General features: G+C 35.3%; 1 protein-coding gene across 1 annotated transcript; it reads left to right on the top strand.

Annotated features, from left to right (window-relative positions):
• The first annotated feature begins 2992 nt into the window (after window positions 1-2992).
• LOC142640364 (ubiquitin carboxyl-terminal hydrolase 14) lies at window positions 2993-24320 on the top strand. The gene is made up of 20 exons (XM_075814424.1): window positions 2993-3339; window positions 4077-4248; window positions 4591-4703; window positions 4800-5136; window positions 9685-9779; window positions 10338-10471; window positions 10546-10602; window positions 10753-10830; window positions 12027-12081; window positions 12166-12204; window positions 12642-12722; window positions 16603-16801; window positions 16883-16940; window positions 17014-17136; window positions 17542-17630; window positions 17726-17815; window positions 22025-22195; window positions 22343-22473; window positions 22590-22722; window positions 23796-24320. The coding sequence occupies exons 1-20, from the start codon at window positions 3232-3234 to the stop codon at window positions 23972-23974; spliced, it is 2442 nt and encodes an 813-aa protein (XP_075670539.1). The 5' UTR covers window positions 2993-3231; the 3' UTR covers window positions 23975-24320.
• The last annotated feature ends 557 nt before the right edge of the window (window positions 24321-24877 follow it).

A 24877-nucleotide genomic window follows, 5' to 3' on the forward strand; every position in this document is an offset into this window, starting at 1 on the left:
AAAGATGTTCCCCAGATCATGTTCCTACACTTCAGGCTGATTTACATAACCTACCTTAATAATACTCATATAGTCTTTCTTCTAAAAAATTAAAAATTAAAAATTATTTAGCATTGTATTAGGGGTTTCAAAAACAGAAAGCATTGTATTTAGGAATCACTAAAAAGAAAAGATTCCACACCCTAATCTGCATTATTGCTAAAAAAAAAATTGTACAAAGTTACTGTGCTCAAGATCCCGCTCCCCCTTCAGATTTTATTTTAAAACCCCCATAATACTCTCTGATGACCTTTTCAAAAAAAAGAAAAGAATACTCTCTAATTAGTTTCTCTTACACTTTATCTCTATTCTCTTGACGTCTCTCTTTCACCTTCATGAGTCAATGAAGTGATCCATCATTGGATGTTGTTGCCCATTAGGCATCACTAGTTATGGATGGCCGATTATCATCATCGGGTGTTGGTGGCTAATTTGGGTTGGGGGTGTTGGGTAGGGGGTGCAGGAGACAAAGCTCATGTATTTTTAGCCAAATTTATTTATTTTTTAAAAACTCACTACTATTCACAAATAATTATATGAGGTACTCTATCACTATTTATTTCAAATATTATTTTATCTCTTCCCAAAAATCTTTTTCTTTTTTCACCCCATTCTTCTCGAGTTTCACATTTTCCCTCTAACCACCAATTCACCACTACTAGAGATCCATAAACACCCAACATAGCCACATTAAAACCAAAACAACCCAATTATATCCAACATCAAAGCCAACCACCTAATTGTGGTGAGGTTGATCAACCATCAAAATCCAACAGATATGACCTTGATTTTTGGACCTTTCAGTTATTTCAAAGAGAGAGGTCACCTAAATAGCAACCCACCGTCTTCCACCCAAATCACAACCTACCGTACTTCTCATCACCACCATCACCTACTGCCTATGGCAACTTAACCACCGTCCTTTGCCTAAATGCCTCAAGTCATTACGTCCATGGTTCATCAATGATATCACATCATTATAAAAAAAAAATAATACTAAGTGTTATGGACCTTCATTTTGTTTCAGGATAGTATATCATCACCATAAATACTAAATGCACATGTGAAACTATGATGAATAAATATATTGTGATTTCCCATATGAATCTGATATGTGAAAAAAAAAAAAAAAAAGACCACTTAAAAATGGGTTGAGTTTGAATAGGGTATAAGTTGACTTGACCTGGTCTGGAGTTTCATACAAGTCAACCCATTTGTTTACTTTAGGTACATCTTGGGTTGGGTTGAGTTATCAAGTCCGATTCTAATTTTGCTAAATCTAACTAGCATAGCCAACTTTTTAGTCTTCTTATAAGTTTTAACAAGCAAAGTTACTTCTTCTTTTTTCAATCTACCCTACTCACCTTTAAATACAATAGACATTCAATTTTATTTTCTCAAAACTATTAAAGTATTATTTCCTTATGACACATTTGGTACACTGAAATAATAATTATAATGTAATAGTAATGTTCTTCTCATTTCCATTTATTTTTTCACCATGGTTTTAAAAATAGGAATGGTTAAGAACTGAAAAAGAGACTAGTTCTCGGATTTTTCCAATTTTGACCAATTTTCTCAAATTTAACCGGACTTGATTCATGGTTGAACCGATTGATTCAGTATTTAAAACATTGCCCTCCACCTTCATTGCCACACACGTGCTACAACTCACATTATTTTATTGTTTTCTTTTCCATTAATTTTATTATTTTCCATTGATTTTCACGTTTTGAAAATGGTTCACTATTACCCTGAAATAAATTAAAGAGTAGAGCACAATACAAGTAACTCTCACACTCAAATGTATATGGTATTTGTGGAAACGAATGGAACATGAGGAAGCACAAGTAAATGTAATAGCAACCATTAAACTTTATTAAAGCTCTGTCACAAAGAATATCAAAACATATTCTTTTATTAAACACAAACAAAGTCCCTAAGGACAAAGAGAAAGTCATATGGACGAAGCCTTATAATGAGGTTGTGAAGTTAAATGTTGATGCTGCCTTGTTGAAAGACTTGACCTTTTTAGCTATTGTGCCTTGTGATGATAAGGGGAAGATCTTGAACTTGAAGGCTTGGACAAAGAAACCCCAATTAGGGAACGCGTAAACTGCTACCTTTCTTTGGGCCCTAGATTTGACTAAGATGGAAATATTGTAGAGGATTCTAGTAGAAGGGGATGTAAAAATCTGTGTGAATGCTTTAAATAAGAATCCAGATAATGAGCTGTGGAATATAAACGCCCTTTGTAACGAAGAAAATTGCTTAGTCACTATTTTGATAATTGTTTTGTTAGTTTGGGACAAAAAGGAAGCAAACTTGGTGGCCCATGCTCTAGCCAAGTTTGTTGCTCACCAAAAATTTTCCTTTTATTGTAATAGTTCTTCTCTCCCTCCTGTGAAAGAGGCTTGGTCGAGAGATGTTCTGGCTTTTTATTTTAATGAAATATTTCCATTTAGTAAAAAAAAAAAAATATTTTTAAGGGGAAAAAAATACCTTGTCATTGAAGAGAACTATACAAATCATTCAAATTACGCATAATTTGAAACAAACTCTTGTCTTGTATGAATAAAAATCAAAGTTATCTCTCACACACACCATGTATATATGATTTCCATAAAGAAAATAAAGAGTAATTCATAAGTTTTTAAAACTTTTTACACCTTAGAAATAAGATAATTGATTAAGTTAAAAAAAGAAAATAATTAATAAGAAAGCGAGATTAAATGGTAGTTCAACGACTCAGCTGTAATGACATAATTTGTGGTGTATCATGTCTATGAGCGTGTTGATGCCCATCTCTTTTGGTGATGGTGTCTTTTTCGCGTAGGCTTGTCCATTCCCATTATTATCTTTAATTAATTCTATCTCACTATCAAATTTATAAAAAAAAAAAAGACAAATCGAATTATAACACATTATCCGCACAAAAAAAGACTACGAAAACATATTAATTTAAGAACCAATTAATTTTGTTAGCATTTTTGGTAGCTATTTTGCTTTCAATTTTACTTAAAAAGACAACGCAAGAAAACGTGCCAACTCCAGTCCCTTTTACAAAAGACAATTGCAGTGCCTTACGGCAAAGCACATATTCTCTCCTCTCTCTCTCTCGCTCTCTAAAACCCCTTTATATCTTTTTTCTCTCTCTGTTCAAAACCCATTTGATTTTCTTTGCAGACAAACATGTCAGACCCGATGGACTTGCTCCGATCCAATCTCTCCCGGGTTCGGATCCCGGAGCCCACCAATCGCATCTACAAGCAAGAATGCTGCCTCTCTTTCGACACTCCGGTAATCTCTTCTCTTCCCACAGTTTTCCGTTTGGTTCCCGAGAAAAAACAAACAAACAAACAAAGAGGAAAGTGTAGTCCGAGAAAGAAAGCTTATCTTTCTGGCTTTATGTTATAGTTTTGTTTCATTTCTGTTCTTGTTTTCGTTTTCTTAAGTTTTACTGCACTGAAGCTCATGTGTTTGTTGAAATGTCCCTTCGATGATTTTTCTCTTTTCATTTCCGTTTGTTGCTGAGAAAATGAAAGCGTAGTCGGAAAAGAAAGCTTATCTTTTTGCACCATTCAAATTTCTTCTTTGAATTTTCTTGGATTACCTTTTTCTGATTTTGAGGAAATATACAAATTAAAATTCGGAATACTTTTTGTTTTTTTACCAAACAAACTGTGCATTCTCTCCTGTCCAACTTGCTTTGAAGAAATGGTGTTCATTATCAATACTATGCTCTCTGTGTTTGTTTGTTTTTTTTTTTGGGTCAGAAACTGATAAGAGTTCATATACATTTTAAAAATCTGATTTTGGAGGTTTTATGTTTTAATGGCGTATTTGATAATTGTACTAATTTCAATTATATTGAGGAGCATGTGTAATTTAGAAAATCTAAGTTTCGGGGAATTTTTTTTTTTTGGTTTCTTTTCTCCTGTTTTGTTGCAAATAAAGTGGATGTTAAAGTTAGTCCTAATATTAGCTTTATTAATTTTGACATTCATCCATGCATTGTGGTGTTGTTTTGATGTCAGAGATCAGAAGGTGGGTTATTTATCGACATGAATACATTTCTAGCTTTTGGAAAGGACTGCGTGGCTTGGAACTATGAGAAGACTGGGAACAAAGTTTACTTGCATATAAAGCAAACAAAAAAAGTGGTTGCTGAAGATAGGCCTTTGAAGAAACCAACACTTTTGGGTATAGGTACTTGATTCGTGATAACCCTCCTCTCCTTCCCCTGCAACCCCACACCTGTTGAACCCCCCACCCCCCCCAAATAAAAAGAAAAAAAGAAAAGTGAGATTAAGGGAAAACAATTTAGAATGAATGTACTTTCAATAATCAGTTGATCTCTCTGCTAGCCACAGAATAGAAACTTTTTATTGGTCCCTTTTAGCTGAAAATTTGTTATTGTAGTTTATGGAGGGATGTTCTTGGCTCTTCTCATACAAATGCTGAATCTTATTATAACAAGTACTAATAATTTTCTGTGCCATAGTGGAGATATGTTTTATTAATATTTATGGTATATGATTTCATTTGCAGGTATTGATGGGGGATTTGACAACAGTGAACTTGAATATGAAGAAACTTACACTATAGTTATATTGCCTGACCATGTTACTCTTCCATTTCCTTCGGTGGAGTTGCCGGAGAAGGTGCCTGTTACTCCCCAAACCCCCTAATTATTTGGTAAAAAGATTTCCATTTTAAACAGCGTTTGATTTATTTACCAGTACTGTAAAATACTGCAGGTCAGGTTGGCCGTCGATGCTATCTTGATGGCTGAGGGTGCTGAGCGGAAAGAGCAAGTTGCAGCTTGGATAGCCGATAAGAAACAAACAAGTGCATATGCAATGAATTTGCAACAGATTGACAATGGTGTTATTGTCCCTCCATCTGGGTGGAAATGTATTAAGTGTGATAAAACGGACAATCTTTGGCTAAATCTTACTGATGGCATGATCCTTTGTGGGAGGAAAAATTGGGATGGAACTGGTGGCAACAACCATGCTATTGATCACTATAATGAGACACACTACCCTCTTGCTGTAAAGCTTGGGACCATTACAGCTGATCTGGAAGCAGCAGGTAATGTCCCCCTGGCATCATTAATGGGAATGGTTTTTAAATTTTTTTTTCCTTTCTGTAATTTTCTCTCATGAAGCAAAATGTCAGTAGTTTGAATCTCCCTTCACCTTCCCCTTGGGGCCAAAACTCACTTATCAAAAGAAGATTTGTTCAGTCAGATTTTTATTACTGTTTTAACTGATATAGGAGCAGCAGATAGTGGTATGGCGAAATGAACATAATATGTGATTCTGTATACTTATGATCTTAAGAATCTCATGCGTTTTGCATTTACGTACTCAATGTCATATGTGAAAGGGTTCGCTCTCTCTCTCTCAGGCTAAGGACAGAGAAAATATTCATTCTTTGTTCCGGGTAAGTTGTTAGTTCTGAGGTGCTGTCCATGTGGTCATCATTAGTGGCAAAGGTAGTCAAGTGTGCTAGATGGTATTGTCAATTTGATTTTTTCAGGGCACGATTACTTTTCTTGAATGTAATGAGTTGATTTCTCATTAATGATTTTTTTTGACCATGATGCTGAATATGTATTTGTTTTCTTTTTTCCTCTTTTGTCTTTTGGCTGGAAAGATTAAATTTGCTTACCAAAAAAGGGGCTAAATTCAAATTGAATACCTATCCTAATTATCCTTACTCTCATCTCCACCCTAAAGCCACCTCATCCAATCAAGGTTCAGAACAGCAGGGTTGGCAATTTAGTTGGCTGAAAAGTTAAAATGGAAAAAAGAAAGAAAAGAAAGAACTTAGTTTGAAGCTATTGATTGGAAAAAAAAAACTATTATATATTTTCTTCAGAAAAGTTCATTCATCTTATACAATGCCGATGGTTTTCTCAAGTACTTGTGATTACTAATGATATGTGACTACCATAGATGCTCCTTCATGGGCTCTTAAAATTATTCTAGAGATATTTAAGCAAATGCCATTTGATTATTATTATTATTATTCATTTATTTCTGACAAGTCAAATGCCATATGCTTATGTTTTTAAATCAGTCAATGTTGTTCTTAACTTCTCATTGTGAAGTGTAGATATTCTAATAAATGTCTGATCATCCAAAAGGGTTTGGTTGCATTTAAATTTATGCAAGTTCTTTTGTTTCTTTCTTCCTCTTTTATTTCTATTCAACCTCCCCCTCCTTTTTTCCCTTCCGCAAAACTTGATCTTTGAGAAGCAGAAATCTAATGCAAGAAACAACAATTAACTTCTTGTATACAGGTTACACACTCCAAGTCATTTAAAGTTTCTTTATATGATGTATATGGCAGTTTTATTTAACTCATCAGAAAAGGGAGAAAGAGAGTGCCAATTTCAGAATATTGAAGGTTATATACTTATAGAACTGATGAAATTAAGGCAAGAGTCAGAGAGCGTGGCTTTGTCCAGTCTCTGAAGACTTTCTATGGGACTGAATGAAATGTGGGAATTATGAATATGCTGAGTTCTCTAGGATTGCTTATGTGGGAATAAGGTTGAGGAGACGTGGAACTTTGATCTTTCTCCATAATTAAAGATGCTTGTGTGGATTTTGTGGTGGTGTAAATCAGGGGTGGCTTGATACATTTGATTTTGGGGGCCTAAGGCAAAAAACGAAATTGAATCCTTTTATATATTTAAATATGACTTAAAAAAATTAAATATTATTTAAACTCTATTTAAACTCTATTATTTAATTATTTAAATAATTAAATATTATTTAGATGCAAAATTATTACTAAGGTTGCGTTTGAAATAGGGAAAATATTTTACACCCTTGAGGGTGATGTTAGGTTTGGTGGCGGGTTTGTTATCTTGCTGGCATCAGTGGATTGGGAAACACAACTCAGACATTTGGAACTTGGTTCCGGGGTGCTTAATGTGGATTGTGTGGTTGAAACAAAATCGTCGATCCTTTGAGGACAAAGGAAAGACGTTGGATGAGTTAAAGGTTTTATGCCATCGTAGTCTTTTTGAGTGGTCTCAGTGTTGGGGTTTCACTGATCGCTCTTCTCTCTTTGAGTTCTTGTCCTCCCTTAGCTTAGTTTCCTGATTTCTCTATGTTTGTTGTACTGTTTGTTCCTTTTTCAGCTTGCTGTTCATCATCATGAATTTTTTGTATTCCTTTTTTTTCTACCTTTTATAAAAATTTCCTGATTATCTATAAAAAAAAAAGAAAATATGGTCAAATTGAAAATAAATTTCAGTTGACCGTAAAATAGTCCCTAACTCTGTAAAACCAACTACATAGTTATTTTACCTTCAATGAATTTCCAGCCTCACTTAGAACTCAACAACCCGAAGAGAGAGAGAGAGAGAGCACCAGAGGAATCGGACCGCCGTGCAAGCTTTGGTCGTTGTGCAAGCTCCGTCCACCATCCGCCGTCCACCGTGCAAGTTGCATCCATCGTCCCTTTTCTCTTCCTCCCTTGTTCTCTCTCTTTTCCTTTGACCAACCAAGGCTGAATCTTCAATCATGTCACCGATCTACAACCTACCACCCACCCCCGCCGTCGCTGCTGCCTCTAGATTGAACCACTGATCTCGTCGACCAAAGCCCCAAGCTCGATACTGTTTCTCGCGATCTTGCCACTGCAATTACCCATCTCTCTCCACCTCTCTAATGACTGGTGTTCCATATGAGGAAGGGAAATTTTTTTTTTTTTTGTTTCTTTGTGTTTATATATTGAGATTTTCTAGAATAATATTTGTTTGGATCTTGGAAAAATGTGAGAAACCTGATAAAAATGTGTTTTCTAGAGCATTTTCAAGAATACAATCAAACACTAGAAAATATTTTCTAAAGCATTTTTTGGAATGCAACCAAACACTAGAAAATATTTTCCTTTCCCAAAAATATTTTCACCTGAAAATATTTTACACTCGGAAAATAATTTACATGTTGCCAAACACAACAACCTAATTAAGATGAACCATGTAATTTTTATTATTTTTTTATTTTTTTATAGAAAGTCTATAGATACACAAAATTTGACTAAGTTTTTCACACCTATTGATGTGATAGAATGATAGTGGTAAGTAAAAGAGTGATGTTAGTGGTGGACTTAGGTGAGAACTAGTAAAAATTTGCCAACTTAACTATTGTGAAAAATGTTGTGAATCTTTTTATTTATTTATTTTTTTCTGAGAAGTACTACATTCACAATAGAACCAATCAGAGAAATTATTTTTTTGCTATCAATAACAGCCTGTAACAACCTGCTACTTAGGATTTGTTGTAGAAGTGTTGTGAAATTTTTTGTGAAAATAGCATTTTTATCTTTTTTTTTTCTTCTTATTTTTCATTTGATAAAAAATATTATTTTATTCAATGGCTAATATTTGGGCTTAATTAAATTAAAATTTGGGGCCTTTTTTATACTTGGGGCCTTAGGCGATTGCATTAATCGCATTTAGTGTTAAGTCAGCGCTGGTGTAAATTTAGGGAAGCAAAAGATGATTTTCATGATAGCATACCTGTGCTTGGCTAAAAAAGGAGTACATCTATTTGGGATGTCAAATCAAACTTCTGCGGCAATATATAGACAACTGTATTGTATTTGGAAGAATAGTTTGATTGGGCATAACAGGGGGTCGGGAGTGGGGTTTGATACAGTTGCAAAGGTAGGGAAGATTTTGGATTACACTTGGTGTAGTTATGAGTCACCACTTTGATAGGAGTAGGGATGCATTAATTTCGCCCAAGTATTTGATTAGTACGGGAGCAGGAGTGATGGAAGGTTTTTGGTGCATAAGCTATTGGGAAGACATGATTTGATGTTCTATAGCATTGTATATGCTGTATTGATCTTAAGACTTTGAAGTAAATTGGAATTCTCCCTTTCTGAGCTTCTGCATAATATTTGGGTTGAGGTAGTATGATGGTTTAGGGATTTTCTGTTTGGATGAGGTATTGTTGTAGTTTTTTGGTTCATCTGTGGCCAAGTAGTAGTTGAAGACTTCACTGTTATGTAGACTCCAGTGGATTTAGTGACTTGTTAGAGGGCTCCAGGTAAGATTTTGGTGCTCGATAATCTTTTTAGTGGATGCAGGCTATAATTAATTTAGACATTGTTGATTTCAGATTGGACATTGTCTTTATTTGATGCGGTGTTTAGCTACTAGAGAATCAAAGGATTTGCTTCCGTGGCTTGATGTTCATGAAAGCTGTACCCTCTGAGAGTTGGGTCTGAGTTTTAAGCAGAGTGGAGGCAAAAGAATATGAAATGCTGAATAATATTGTTGCAAGAATATTAGTTTCCGGTTGAGCTGTTATCCTTTTATATGTGGGGATTCTTTTGAATTTTTATGAATATTGTTTGTTGACCTTTTCTATGTAAGTTCGTTTCTGTTCTTTACATCACAAAATATGCTATCAAATGTTACTAACCTGCATTTTCATGGGTTAAAAAATGTTCTGATTGGCTTTGAAAAGTTCTTTCACAACCTGAACTGATCCAGGCAAACCTGCCATGGCAGTATAATCGTCAATGTGATATTTAGTATTTCTCTGAGGATTCATTCTTAAATGTATTGGGTGCTAATGATGTGTAACACGTATTGTGGCAGCTCAGATGTTTTCTCTTATCCGGAGGATGAAAGTGTTCTGGACCCGCTATTAGCTCAGCATCTGGCACATTTTGGCATTGATTTTTCTTCATTACAGAAGGTTCTTTTTTTTTTTCAAAGAAAATTTATATGGCTTAGTATCCAATAACACAGCATTTCTGATCTCAACATATGTCAGATTTAGTGTTCAGTAATATAATGTGGTGTAATAATTGGGTTGGGGTTTTGGTTGATTTTTTCTTCATTACAGAAGGTTCTTTTTTTTTTTCAAAGAAAATTTCTATGGCTTAGTATCCAATAACACAGCATTTCTGATCTCAACATATGTCAGATATAGTGTTCAGTAATATAATGTGGTGTAATAATTGGGTTGGGGTTTTGGTTGATTAGTCTTGGGCAAGATTAGTTCCATCTTGTGCCTTTGATAATTCAAATTTACTTGGATCTCATCCCTCTTATATTATCTAGAGGATTCTTTTAATATGTTTATTAAATTATTTATATTTATAGTATAGCCAGACTTCAATCGACTTACTTCAACTATGCAGGTTTTAGTCATTGAATCATTTTTCTATAAATGGGGTTGGGATATTTACCTCCAGTATATTTTGTATTATTACATTAATTTAAAGTTTGATATTTCACTTTCTTATATCAGACTGAAATGACAACTGCTGAGAGAGAACTTGACCAGAATACAAACTTTGATTGGAACCGTATCCAAGAAAGTGGACAGGATGTGGAACCAATTTGTGGACCAGGTTATACTGGACTTGTTAATCTTGGAAACAGGTAATGTTGATCCTCATTCAGGGCTGCTTGGGAATTTGTTTCTCATTTGATATTTTCTTATTTCACTCTTGCAGCTGCTATTTGGCAGCAACCATGCAAGTTGTGTTTTCAACACATTCCTTCTATTCACGGTGAGTATAATTTTTCTCTTACACCCCCTCTAAAATTAAGAACTTATCAATGTTGATTACACTCCCTGGGGCATGAATATTAATCACCCTCTAAAATTTCTGAAGTTGATTACACTTATTTCTTTATTTTTGGTGCAATTATATTATCAGATACCATACAAACCAAAGTTTGAAAGTGGCTTTTGAGATGGCTCCTGCTGATCCAACTGTAGACCTCAATATGCAGTTGTAAGTAACTAGTACATCAGTGTTGTTAGTTCTTTTTGTGCAATCTGTTATCTGATTTATTTCCATCATGTTGCTAATCATAAGTCATTATCTATGAAGCACGGGTGCGTTTCGGGATTCGGGTGCGGGTGCGGGAGCGGGTGCGGGACTCGGCAATTTTTGAAAAAGTAGGGTGCGGGTGCGGCGGGGTGCGGCGATTAAAAAATTATTAAAAATATTTTTATTTATATTTTTAATATATTGCTAAACATACTTTTTTTACATTATATAAATATATACCAAATTTAAGAGCAATGGTAAATAATAACTAGAATACAGAGAATAGGAGAGAGCCTAGCTGAAGAGTGAAGGTAGAGAGTGGGAGAGAGGCTCAAGAAAAATGAAGAGGGAGAGGGTTGGGTCTTGGTTTTTTTCGAAACGGTGCGTTTGCACCTTTTTTTTTTTTTTTTTTTCCAGCCATACGCACCTGTTGTTGTTGTTGTTATTTTTTTTTTTTGAATTTCGGCCGGTATCGGCCGATTTCGGCCGATATCGGCAGATTTCGGCCGGTATCGGCAGATTTCGGCCGGTATCGGCATATTTCGGCCGATATCTGCCGATTTCGCCTGTATCGGCCGGTATCGGCCGATTTCGGCCGGCCCGATTTCACCGATACCGACCGATTCGGGCCGAATCGGCGCGATTTCGCGCGCGTCGGCCCGAATCGGCGCCGTATCGGCGCGAATCGGCGCGAATCGCGCCGAAAAAAATGTTTTTTTATTGCCGGACGCGGCACGGACGCGCAGGCAGCGGCGTCGCCTGCGCGTCGCCGCGTCCGGCCGCGTCCGACGCGGGTGCGGCGGCCCAAACGCCGCACCCGTGCTTCACAGGTCATTATAGCTGTCATCCTGGTGATAATTGGATCTCCATTTTTGTGTGTGCATGGAACACATTCATTTTTTATGTGTTTATCATTCAAACATGTCTATAAATATGTTTTGGGAAAATTTTAGGTACAGTACCTTTTCTCCAATTAAATTCAAACACATAGCTGCATTGAATTCAATTGGAGAACCTAATGTACTGCATAAGGTGCTATACCTAAGTTTTACACATTGTTTTCTGTGTTATACTTCTGTGGGCAGTTATTCTGTTCGTCCCCCTCCTTTTATGTTGCAGATTTGTATATTTTCTAATGCTTTCTTGTTCAATGGCAGGACTAAGTTGGCCCATGGTTTGCTATCTGGAAAATACTCTATTCCTGATCTGGAGGTTTGTTAACTCTAACAGAATGAGCTCCTTTAGACTATAGTTTCTAGCTACTCTTTGGTTTACATTTTCTTATTTGTTATCCAGAAAGATGATAATGCAAATGCTACCTCAACTACAAGAGCTGTAAGCTTTCTGGCTCATTTTGCCTGCATTCCGAGTCTCTGTTTTGTGCTTGGAAATGGTTAAATTATACAATGGTATTATTGTTGGATAGTATGATGAAATTCCTTAACCTTGAAATTTTTTAAACAGGCTTTGAATATTTAAGAACTTATCAATGTGTTGTTTGTTCTTTCTCAAACTTTGATGCCCATATTTACAAATTTTATTGATTTTTTTCAACCTTCTTGTTTTTTTTCGTGCTGTATTGTTTAGTTCTCCACTCTTTTTCCGTTTTAATGAGACTTGTCTTCATATAGCAATACTCTTTTTTTGATTTTTTTTTAAAAATTTATTTTATGTTATGGTTTCACTTATTTTATTTTATTTAATTTCTTTTATAGATTGTGCTTTGATCTGTACTACATCTGTTTCCTTTCGCCTTCTTCTATAAATATTAGAAACAGGAAGGGATACCCCCTCGTATGTTCAAAGCAGTTATTGCCGCCAGCCATCCTGAGTTCTCTACAATGAGACAACAGGTATATTTTCTTTCTTTTTTCTTAATTAGCATAAGAATATAGTATGTAGGAGAGATGTAAGGTTGCTATTTTCATCCTTAATATATTTGAACTGTTCTTTTGTTTACATTTTTGTTTTGACTTTTTGGTACATCGAAAATAATTTTCTAGCTCTAGCTCAGACAAAAGAGAATTATGTTGATTAGCATAAAGACATTTAAGAATTGAAAGGTCAATCAAATGAAATTTGGATTTATGCTTTCTTGCATACCAATCGTTGTATTTTTCATAATCACATGGCCTTGTAATGTGGAAGATGGTCATTAACAAACATTTGGAGTTTAGACATATAGGAAGATTGAGTATAGGCGTCAGAGTGGATGGTACCATTTTAGTAATTTGGTGGCTGTAAAGTAGAAAGTAGAGTACCATATTTAATGATTGAGTGGATGGTTCCATATTAGTGATTTGGTGTAATTAAGTACCATATTAGTGATTTGGAGTCTCTCTCTCTCTCTCTCTCAAATCTACAAGCATTCTCATCTGTGTCTTCCCCTTAGATCCATGGATGGTGTGATCCATGTAATATGGTTTTGAAGGCCAAGCTTTGAGATGATTCGGACAATAACATGAAAGCATATAAATACATGGTCTATTTCTTTTTTGACCGCTTTCTTTGCTTTGAGATAAGCAAAAAAGATGAGGATTATATCTATGTTTCATGACTCTTTTGGCTATATATGTATTTTTTATTATATCTGATTTTATTTATAGAGTTATTACTTTTGAATAAGGGCATAAATATTTATTATAAAATTGTTTGATTTGTATATCATAAGATGTTAATTAACATGTAAATATAATTTTATAAATAAGGGCATTTTAAATTTTTTGATTTAAATATGATTTGATTCCACTGTCTTATCATTTTCTGTTCCTATGTTATCACCAAACAAATGAACAGTAATACTTATTTCATTCCAGCTTCTCATATTACTTGTAATAGTGATTCTTATGCCCTTGTAATTGCCGTAACAGTATACCAAATGTACCCTAAGTGGCTGTTTGTTTAAGCTTAAAGCTGGCATATTAGGTACAGCTTTTTAAAGAGCACATTTTTTTCCTCCTTATAGCTACAGCTTGTTCAAACCTCACTTATTAAAACAGACCCTGCTTTAAATAAGCCACAAAATTGCCACAAAATTTAAGCCACACCAAACAGACACTTGAATGTCCTTAAAATGATAAATGGCACATGTTTTAAGATATCCCGGGAGACGAGTATGTTCATGTTTCCTTGCAAAATCTTTTACAATACAAATCTACTTACCCTTGCCGGAGTATGAAGCTGACAGATCAATTTAATTTATGCAATGGAGTGCTTGTATTGCATCTTTAACTTTCTTTTACCTGCCATGGGAAAATGAAATTGAGCCATGGTACCAAAGAAAAGTTGATGTAGTGTAGGAAAAATTTGAGAGTTTCTCTATGTGTGCTTGTGCTGGGTTAAGGTTTAGGAAAATTTGTGGATTTAGGGTTTAGAGCTTTTAGAAAGTGCAGTTAGGGTTCAAAATTGGCTAGGGTTTGATGAGTTTGTTATGGCTATTTGATAGAGAAAGTAAGTTTGGTTTTAGGGTTGCAATAGGTAAGAGGAAGTACTTGATTTGGGGTTGTACCTTGTAAGAAAGAAGGAAAATAGAATTTTATAGTTTTCAGGGGTTATATGAACACACTTGTGAATAACAGCACAAAAAAAAAAACTTGTGAATAATAGCACAAAAAGAGAAGGGGAAGTTATACTTTACCTTCCTAAACTAAACCCCCGTTTACACTTACCCCATTCAACTACAAGAATGCACGATTACCCCCTTAAACTAATGTCCGTATAACACTTTGCACCATACCGTCTATTTGGTAGTTAAGTTGGATGGAAGATCAAGTCACGTGACGCAGGTGACATTTTTTGTCCAACTTAATTGCCAAATAGACGGTAGGGTGCAAAGTATTACACAAGTGTTAGTTTAGGGGGTGATCCTGCATTCGAGGTAAGTGTAAATGAGAGTATAATTTAGGGGTAGAGTGTAATTTCTTTATATTTTTAAATTTTATTTATTGTAAGTTACACTCAATTATCCATTTATTTTGAAATGAAAAGATTAGATTTTACCACTACATTAATTTTTTAAAAAAAACTTTGACTATCATTGTTTTGGTTTCTATTTAAAGTTTTGATGATATGAACAAGTACAATCTACATATTGCAAAATGGATAAATAACATTTTAAGAACTTCATAGTGGAGTTAACTAAAAACTTTAGAGGATCCTAATCCCAGTCAATCTAGACCTCATTGGCATGAATTTAATTTTGAATTATTATTTCAACAATGATATGGTTAATATGCTAGTGCTTCTTTGCATTTAGCAGTTTTTTGAATATACAAGTTTCTTACCTATCAAAAAAAAAAAAAAAGGTTAATATTAAAATAAAACTAAAATTTTATTTTAGTCAATTGTGTGAGTTAAAGTGTTTCACTTGAAATGGTGAAAAAATAAAAAACATCGAAAGGGGAATTACACTTTGCCCAAATTAATACCCATGTAAAACTTTGCACCCTACCATCTATTTGGTAGTTAAGTTGGATGGAAAAACAAGTCATGTGCGACTCACTGACTTTTTCCATCCCATTGCCAAACAGATGGTAGGGTGTAAAGCCTTACACAGGCATTAGATTGGGAGGGGGGGGGGTGATCATGCATTCTTCTAGTTTAGGGGGTAAGTGTAAAAGGGGGTATAGTTTTGGGGGTGGGGGTGGGGGTGGGGCCGGGGGTAAATTGTAATTTTCCCAAAGAGAAATGAAAGAGAGGAGAAACGGAGAAATGAACAGTTGAAGGCCACATGACGTATTAAAAAAAAAAAGAACACTTAAAGGCCACACATTTTTATTAATCAACTCCCTTGTTTGAGTACAGTAATGCATTTATATCAATCCTATATCTTAATGGTTCCAAATAGAACTAGAACTCCTACTTTAACTTGTAAACCGAACCCTAATTGAATTGAACCAAAGCCAACACATAAATACCCATAAATACCCATAAATAAGATAACGTTAATGAAATAAAACACAAGGCCCACAACCAACAATTACAATATTACAAAAAATACCCTTGACTCAAGGATAATCAAATAAAACATAAAATAAAATACCAACAACCTAGTATAAAAAACAACGCTAATTGTTTTGTTTTTCTGTTCTCTTTAACCATGCTATGGTTGTGCTATCAAAAGTACATATGAAGCTTCTTTTCCCCCTTGAAAGAATCTGAAGGAGAGTAGTTCAGAGCTTTGCAGTTGGCAGTTTTGGAAATTTTAGGCCTTAACAGTTAAAGAGTAGATTTAATTCCTTCAATTAACTAATTTTCAGATGGTCTGAATTGTTAATTATTCCATATGGCAAACGAAGTAGATGTTGCAAACTAATCTGATTATAGTGCATTCTTTATGAGCTCAAACTCAATTGGAGAAATGTCTCCAAGAACAGGTTTATGAGTTAAGTATATTACGCAACCTTGCCTTTTGTTATGATGCTATACTGCTTTCGGTTATTCAGTGTGCAATATGTCTGAGTGCTAAGTTTCAATGTGGCAACTAGGTGACTGCTTATTTTTTTGCTGTTGTGGTCTTGTGCATTACCTATCCATGACCCAATGTTGGCAGTATTAGTTAGTTAGTTGATTGCCTATCTTCTGGTACCTGCCTCAGGCTTAGTACTAGGTAACAGGTTGTTTGCCTAACCGATGTCAACTCTCTTTACTGAGAGACATTAGTTTACCCCTTACAATGTTATTGTTATTGTAGTAGTTAATATTTTATCTGAATACTTGTTACATTATGTCTAGGATGCCCTGGAATTCTTCCTACATTTTCTTGACCAAGTTGAACGAGCTAATGCGGGCAAACCTGAATTGGATCCTGCAAAGAGTTTCAAGTTTGGTGTTGAAGATCGAATCTTATGTTCGTCTGGAAAAGTTACTTACAATAGTAGGCTTGACTACATTCTTTCTTTAAATATCCCGCTGCATGAGGCAACTAATAAACGTAAATTCCTTTAATCATTACTCTTTTCGATCACTCTTTCTGAAAATTATATCCTAATGATTTTAATGTTTGAGAATTCAGAAGAACTAGAAGAATTTCACAAATTCAAAGCAGAAAAAATTTCAGAAGGGAAGGAAGTGTAAGTGCACATGCGTTCAGCATCCTGTTTTTGCCCCTTTAGACTTCTTGCTTAGAATATCTAGTTCCTGCAGATCCAGTGATGAAATTGTACGTCCACGGGTGCCATTAGAAGCATGCCTTGCAAACTTTTCAGCTCCAGAGGAGATACATGACTTTTACAGCACTGCTTTGAAGGCTAAGACAACAGCAATCAAGTGAGCTTTGTTATCTTTTGCTGGTTTCAATTTTTCTTATTCTGAAAGTATGTTATTTTTGGGTGCCATTCTCTCTCACCTTTCTTAATATAATTTTGAGGAGATGAGGGGAGAATGAGGCTCATAAGTGTTGCTACTCACTGTAGAAAGTGTGTATTATAAAAAAAAGTCAAGTGGGCTAGGATTTCTTGCTTGCTCACATGGGCAAGTTGGAAGGTGACTTGTTATCTATGTCACAGTCTTTTTAGGAAATAGTAGCCACTCCTGATTTTTCATGGTGTTAAGGAAGTGTTGTTAATAATAACCATATCCTGAGTATTAAAAGCTGGTTGATGCCATAAGATTGCTCAGAGTTTTATTTATATCTGGTTATTGCTGTTCATTCCCCTCATTTTTATCCTGCAGGACTACAGGCCTAACTTCGTTCCCTGATTACCTGGTGTTGCACATGCGTAAATTTGTCATGGAAGCGGGCTGGGTACCAAAAAAGCTTGGTATCTTTCTGTTCCTCACTTTTCTTACGCAAGTTTTTTGTTTTTCTTAAATCTTTCTAAACTAATATTATCGTTAATGCAATCCGTCCATTCAGATGTCTACATAGATGTTCCTGACATCATAGATATTAGTCACATGCGCAGCAATGGTCTTCAACCTGGGGAGGAGCTATTACCAGAGGGTGGTATGAGATCTTTCTGGCATTTCCAAGTTTCTTTTAAATTTTTCACTAAAATTATTTATTTATTTAAATTATACCTACATGTTTAAATTTGTTCATATGTATCCTCTCACATCATACTTATGTTTGTTCTGGCACACAGACAGACACACACACTAACACTCACACTCACACTCACACTCACACTCACACTCACACAATGTCATGGTCTCTTTACATATTGATGTATTTTTGTGGAACAAGCATTTATATTATTGTTTTACACTGGAGCAAATCATATGAAGTAACACTTGCCAATGAGAGAGATAATTACAAGTTTCATACCCTATTTTCTAGATGCATAATTCTTACTGCTTTTATCAAAACATAATCTGATAAATGAGAGAGAAAAACAGCTTTGGTATTTTTGTAATTTATGTCTCTATGCTACTTCTAGATAATATTTTCTCCCTTTATTATTAGCAAAAAAAAAAACTTTTCCCCTTTATGTTACTGTATCCTTTACTATTCTCTAAGTTATGATTCCTCCCTGATTGATACTTCCATCGTAATGGAGATATTTGGAAGGCCGTTCCTCATTGCTTGTTGTGGTGTATTTGGAAGGAGAGAAATAGTAGATGTTTTGAAGACATCGAGAGTTCCATGCCTGATCTTAAGTCTCTTTTTTTCCGAACCTTACTAGATTGGTTCTCTGTGTGGAGAAGCCTTCCTTTTCTTTCTATTTTGGATTTTCTTGATTTTTGTAATGTTCGTCTTTGATTTGTTCTCCCTTGTATACTTCCTGTGTACTTGGGTGACTCTCTCTTTTTTTCAATAAATTTCTTTATTACTTATAAAAAAAAAAAGATATGTACTATAAGTCGGTCCCATATGAATATATGATAAGTTATTTTCCTTTGTTATGTTCACTTTTGTCTTTCATCCAATTGTTTTTATATGCTTTTTTCAATGGCTCTCTGTTTTGGGGAAGGAAATATATGTTTTAAAAATTTACATAAAAAAATATCTTTAGTTTATATTTTAAAAAAAAGTCTGCAATCAGGCCAGAAATGCATAGTTCTGAATGGCTGCCATAACTTAGTGTTGATTTGTATATTGCATAGTTCACACACTCTCTTCCCTCCCTTTGACTTTTGCATAATTCCAGGGCATTGGTTTATTGCCCAAAAACTGATGGTCATGAATAGCATACCATGTGTCAAGCATGGCTGCTAGATCTTCATGTCAATTTGCAGAGGCTGACTATCTTACTTTTTTGATAGGTAATAGAAAGTTTTATTAAAAAAATGGAAACACATTGCGTAAAACCCCAAATATGAGACCACTCAAATAAAGTCCCAATTAGCGACTTCAAAAGATCAACAGATCTCTCAACATCCTCAAAAGTGCGGGTATTTCGTTCCCTCCAAATTAGCCACATCAAACAGGCTGGTACCGTATTCCAAGTAGTAGAAGAGTGTACCCCCAAATGATTCCTCCATGCAAAAAGAAGAGAAGCAACCGTCCTTGGCATCACCCATTGAATTCCAAATACTTCACTCCATAGGGCATGAGAGAACTTACAATGCAGCAAAAGATGATCCACTATTTCTCCATAGCAACGGCACAGGCTGCACCTATTAACCAGGGGCTGATTCCTTTTTACAAGGTTTTCTAAGCACCTCTCTTTTGTAGTGGGTGAAGGCACTTGCATCCGCTTCTGGCATGATAGGTGGATTGGGGATTATATCCTAAAAGATCTCTACCCTGAGCTCTATGTGTGTTCAGTTGCCAAGGATGCTTGCATTTCTGAAGTTTTGTGGCTTCCGGAAGGAGGTTCTACTAGAGTGTGGAATTCAAGGTTCTTTAGAGCCTTTGAAGATTGGGAGCTTGCTGCTTCTTTTTCTCTTCTTCATTTTATCCAACCTCATATCCCTCGGGGGGATAGGAGGGATATTCTTTGTTGGCGGCTCAAAGGCAATGGTATGTTTGACATCCACTCTTATTACCAAGAAATTCGGGGTTCCTCGAATTTTTTGTTTCTTTGGAAGGGTGTTTGGAAACCAAAGGTTCCTAAGCGAGTAGCTTTCTTCTTGTGGACAGCCGCTCACGGTCGGATTCTCACTTTGGATAATCTCATGATTAGGGGTCGTCGCCCTTTGGCAAATCGGTGTTGTATGTGTTGTTGTGATGGGGAGTCAGTTGACCACCTTCTTCTTCATTGTACTGTTTCTCATACCTTATGGTCTCTTATGCTTCAGGCTTTTGGTATCCACTGGGTTATGCCTAGATCAATGACGGGGTTGTTATCTTGTTGGCATCAGTGGTTAGGGAAACATAACTGGAATATTTGGAATTTGATTCCAGGGTGTGGATTGTTTGGTTGGAACGGAATCGTCGCTCCTTTGAGAACATGGAGAAAACATTGGATGAGTTAAAGGTGTTATGTCAGCGTAGCCTCTTTGAGTGGTCTCGTTGTTGGGGTTTTACTGATTCTTCGTCTCTTTCAGAGTTTATGTTTTCCCTTAGAGTTTCCTTCCCTTAGTTTTTCTTTCTTTGTATCTTTCTGCTCATCATCATGAACATCCTGTACTACTTTTTCTATTAATATTACTTCTTTGATTACCTATCAAAAAAAAAAGAAGAGAATACTATCCCGAGCTGCTATCCATAAAAAGAAAGACACTCTTTTAGGTACCTTGACACTCCAAATACACTTCCAAGGGAAAGGAATCGTAGGAGGGTTAGATAAGGAGTTATAGAAAGAGCACACATCAAAAACACCATTCGGGGTTAACCTCCAAAGCAATTTATCAACCCCCTCATCCCTTAGCATTTTGGAATAAATATGCTCGAAAAAAGTAAACACTCTTTCCAACTCCAAATCATGAAAAGCAGGTGGAATTTGTATATTCCAGCTCCTACTACCACCTTCAGGTGCAATAGTAACCAACTCAGAAATCTGGGCTTCTTTATCCATAGCACAAGAGAAAAGATCAGGGTAAAGATCCTTTAAGGGAATGTGCCCACTCCAAAGATCATACCAGAATCAAATACGAAAACTCTCCCGCCACATACACCACATGTCCAAAGAAACTCTCTACACCTTTCCTAATATTTTTCCACATTCCACACCCATGAGACCCTCTACCAACTCTAGTGCACCAGCCCCCGCTAGTTTCTCCATACTTGGTAGTTATAACCTGACCCCATAAATGTGGTTTCACTCCTGAAACGTCATAAACATTTTCCAAGCAGGTCTTAGTTAAACAACCCAATCCTTTGAATTCCCAAACCACCTGCCTTTACCGGCCAACACACCTTATTCCAAGCAGCTAGCAGATATTTGAAAGCTTCCTCAGAACTCCCCCACAGGAAATTTCTTTGGATCCTTTCTTATCTATCTGCCACAGTTTGAGGCATAGTAAACAAGTATAAGAAACAGGTTGCAAGGCTTGAAAGGGTACTTTTCAGTAAAGTTAATCTTCCCCCTTTTGACAAATATAAACGTTTCCAACCAGATAGCTCTTCTCCATTTTATCTGTCATTTGTCATTCATATCACATTGTCTTAATATATAGAATATAATACAAACCTGACACCTATTGGTCATGAATTTGCTTTGCTCCTTTACTCATTATTGACCAATCCTTGATTTTGAGGGAAATGGATGAGTGCTTGGTGCAGGACAATCAAGAGAAAATAAAAGAAACTAGAAAATTAAAAGACAAACCTAAGAATTAGCACTTAGGGTTGCTTGGAATCAGCACCAAGCAAAACTTAGGCATCAGCACCTAAGGTGTTCAGAATCAACACCCAACTATTGGAAAATCCCCAATCTGAATTTCTTTATTAATCAATCATCTATTCTAAAATACAAATAAACCAAGAGCTTATATAAAGCTAGATCTTCCAGGAAATAAAGAGATAAAAGATAACAACTAAGAAAAACTAATCCTAATTGAGCTCAAATACTAATCCCTATCTAATCTCAAATCTAATCCCTATCAAAATAAAAGTCTACAATTATCCAATTTCCTATAAGATAATTACAAAAATCTGAAAATATAAAATATAAAATAATTTTGGTTTTGCTCTTGCATCAGTGTTAGAGATTTGTATTCCATTTGGGGCTTTTTTTTGGGTGTGCTTTGACTTGCTTGCACTGACAATTTGTATTAAGTATTATTCTTGGCTTTTATTTTTAATTATTTATTTATAATGAATTAACAGTTCCTGGGGATGAGGTAGAATCAAATAAGCCCTTGCCAAATGAAGATATTGTTTCCCAGCTTGTCTCAATGGGATTCAACCATCATCATTGTGAGAAAGCTGCAATAAGGACCTCAAATGCTGGCGTGGAAGAGGCAATGAATTGGTTACTTTCACACATGGAAGATCCAGGTATTTCAAATGTCACTCTTAAAAAGAAGGCTAGGGAAACATGCACTGCTATTTCACATGATCCAGCTTTGGAGAATTGTGACATTAGTTGTTTTAGTCATATTATACTGCAGTAAATGATATTGAAGTGCTTTTTAACTTTTCCAGATATTGATGTTCCAATTTCCCAAGAGGCACAAGGTGCTGACACTTTGTCAAGTGTTGACCAATCAAAAGTTGATACTTTAATTTCATTTGGTTTTCAAGAAGAAATTGCTAGGAAAGCATTGAAGGCCTCGGTGAGTATTTTGTAGTTTTCTCTCTCTCAGGGAAAAGGCTGAGTCCATTTAACTACTAGGTTTCAAATACTGAACTTTTGTATCTGATTTTGGGGTTGCATCCAAACTTTTTTTAGGGTGGTGACATTGAGAAAGCAACAGATTGGATTTTTAACAATCCTGAAGCTTCTGTTTCATCTGATATGGATGCTACCACATCAAACACTACACCTACTCCTATCGATGCTGGGCTTCCTGATGGAGGAGGAAGTGAGTTCCTAATACTTCATAAGTTTATTGTTTCTAAAAGTTGTTACAGCCTAGAAGGCATGGATACTTCAAACTAGCAGCTGTGTCATTATTGGACATGGATCCGATATGGTTACTCAGCTGGATGCTTTTTAAATTTTCTAACTTTTGTCTTGCACTCTTACTCACTTTCTCTCTATCAAAGTAATTGCTTTTTATTCGGTTTTATTACTTAGCATATTTTATGCCTTCTAGCATTTGTCGTTTATCTTTTGAATTAAATATTAACCTTATATGTTCTTAATTATATTTTAATTAAAGTATGCCTTTATATCTTATCTTAAATTCTCAAGAATTGATGTATCACTGTCTATATAGTGCTGTACAAGTATCTTGTTCCTGTATCCGTATTTGTGCTTTCCATTACTGGCTCATTGGACTTTTCCTGTGGTACAACTGCAGCATGTTTTTGTGGTTGCTTTTACTTCCCTGCTATGAGAGATTTTTCTTCTAACTGTAAACTATTGTTGCATTCCTATTGGCTGCTTCCTTTTTCAAAGTTTAATGTGGTACAGGCGTACAGCATAGTGTGAACTTAATCTGAATAAGTAGTGTAGTAGTGCGTTTTAATTAAAATAATCAGCTTATATGGTTTATCTTGGTTTCTGTCTTGATATGTATCTGCTCACCATAGGGTCTAGGCTGTTATGTACTATATAATAATGCTTATGATTATTGCTTTTCAATTTGCTTAGATTTAATTGTATTTGCTGCATGTTTGCTCATAGGTTTGGTTTTGATAAATTATTTCAAAACATATCCAAATAAAAGCAACATGTAAGTAGACTTGATTAAAATTACAGCTGTTATTGTGGTTGATCGTCAGTAACCAGACATTTTTCTTGATTGCAGTACAGATTCCAATTAATTATAGGACTGTTTGTTATTTGTTAGTGACTGTTAAGACTTATCTTTCCTTTTTTTCCCTTTTTCCTTTTGGCCTGGCAACTGTTAAAACAATGATTCATAAATATGACTATTCTTGTACTTCTGCAACGTGTATTGATTAATTTGTTGTGACTTGCCTTTTGCAGGATACAGACTGATAGGAATAGTAAGCCACATTGGAACCTCGACTCAATGTGGTCACTATGTTGCTCACATCTTTAAAGATGGTAGATGGGTTATTTTCAATGATGACAAGGTCGGGGCTTCCGTTAATCCTCCCAAAGACATGGGATATTTATATTTCTTTGAAAGGCTTAACAGTTAAGAGACAGAGGAAGGATAGGAAACACCAAATCAGCATAACATAGGTACCATGTGATCTCAATCTTAGCAAACAGCAAAGCATGTTCTTGTTTGTAGGTGGCCTAGAGCTGTGTATTCGAGGATATACTGGATTATTTTTTAAAACATTTTGATGTTCCATTTTACTTGTTTCGGCCAAAGAAAATTTGAACTAATGATCTGCATGTTTTGTCAATATATTTGTTGTTGTAGTGTAGAGTACTAGTAATTGATCGAGAATTAGTTCTCTTACATGGGAGTTTGGATGCTATTGGCAGCCATTAGTGCAGTTATCAGATCTATTTAGTTTGCCACTGTTGAACTATTCACTTCTTTAGTTACTTAAGACTAGTTGTTCACAACATTTTTTCAACAAATCTTAAGTGGAAGATTGCTATTGGCTGTTACGGGTAAACAAAAAAGTAATTCAAGTTATGGATTTAAATTAAAACTAATAACAACTTAACATCTAAGATTTGTTGTGAAAACATTGTGGATGTAGCACTTCTCTCTATATATAATGAATTTTCAAAAGCAAAAAATGTTCCATAACAACTCACTTGAGTGAGATCAGATTGGGATCTTAAATCCGTAATAGGTTTTCCTGACAGAGAATGAATACTAAGGGGTGCGTGGGGAGGGAAGATCAAAGAGGGTTGGAGAGGCAAGGCTGAGATAGACTTGGCGAACCGGTGTTAGGTAGAGACTAATGACGAGAAAGATTTTCCTAAATTCGTTATTTGAGTTGTCTTAAATAACTATTTTGTTTTGATTAGTGATAAACTTATAGTTTTATTGTCCTCCACTTATTTTTAGCTTTTGATATTGGTTGTATATGTATGAAGCCATGAATGTTTGTTATTGTTCAATCCTTGAGTTTTGCTTG

This window comes from Castanea sativa, chromosome 6 (genome assembly GCF_040712315.1).
Source record: "Castanea sativa cultivar Marrone di Chiusa Pesio chromosome 6, ASM4071231v1".
Classification (NCBI taxonomy): domain Eukaryota; kingdom Viridiplantae; phylum Streptophyta; class Magnoliopsida; order Fagales; family Fagaceae; genus Castanea; species Castanea sativa.

Coding starts and splice junctions, on each gene's coding strand:
- LOC142640364 (XM_075814424.1), top strand. CDS start 3,232: ATGTCAGACCCGATGGACTTGCTCCGATCCAATCTCTCCCGGGTTCGG. Junction 17,137..17,541: donor GCTAAGACAACAGCAATCAA/GTGAGCTTTGTT, acceptor TTTATCCTGCAG/GACTACAGGCCTAACTTCGT. Junction 17,816..22,024: donor GGAGCTATTACCAGAGGGTG/GTATGAGATCTT, acceptor ATGAATTAACAG/TTCCTGGGGATGAGGTAGAA.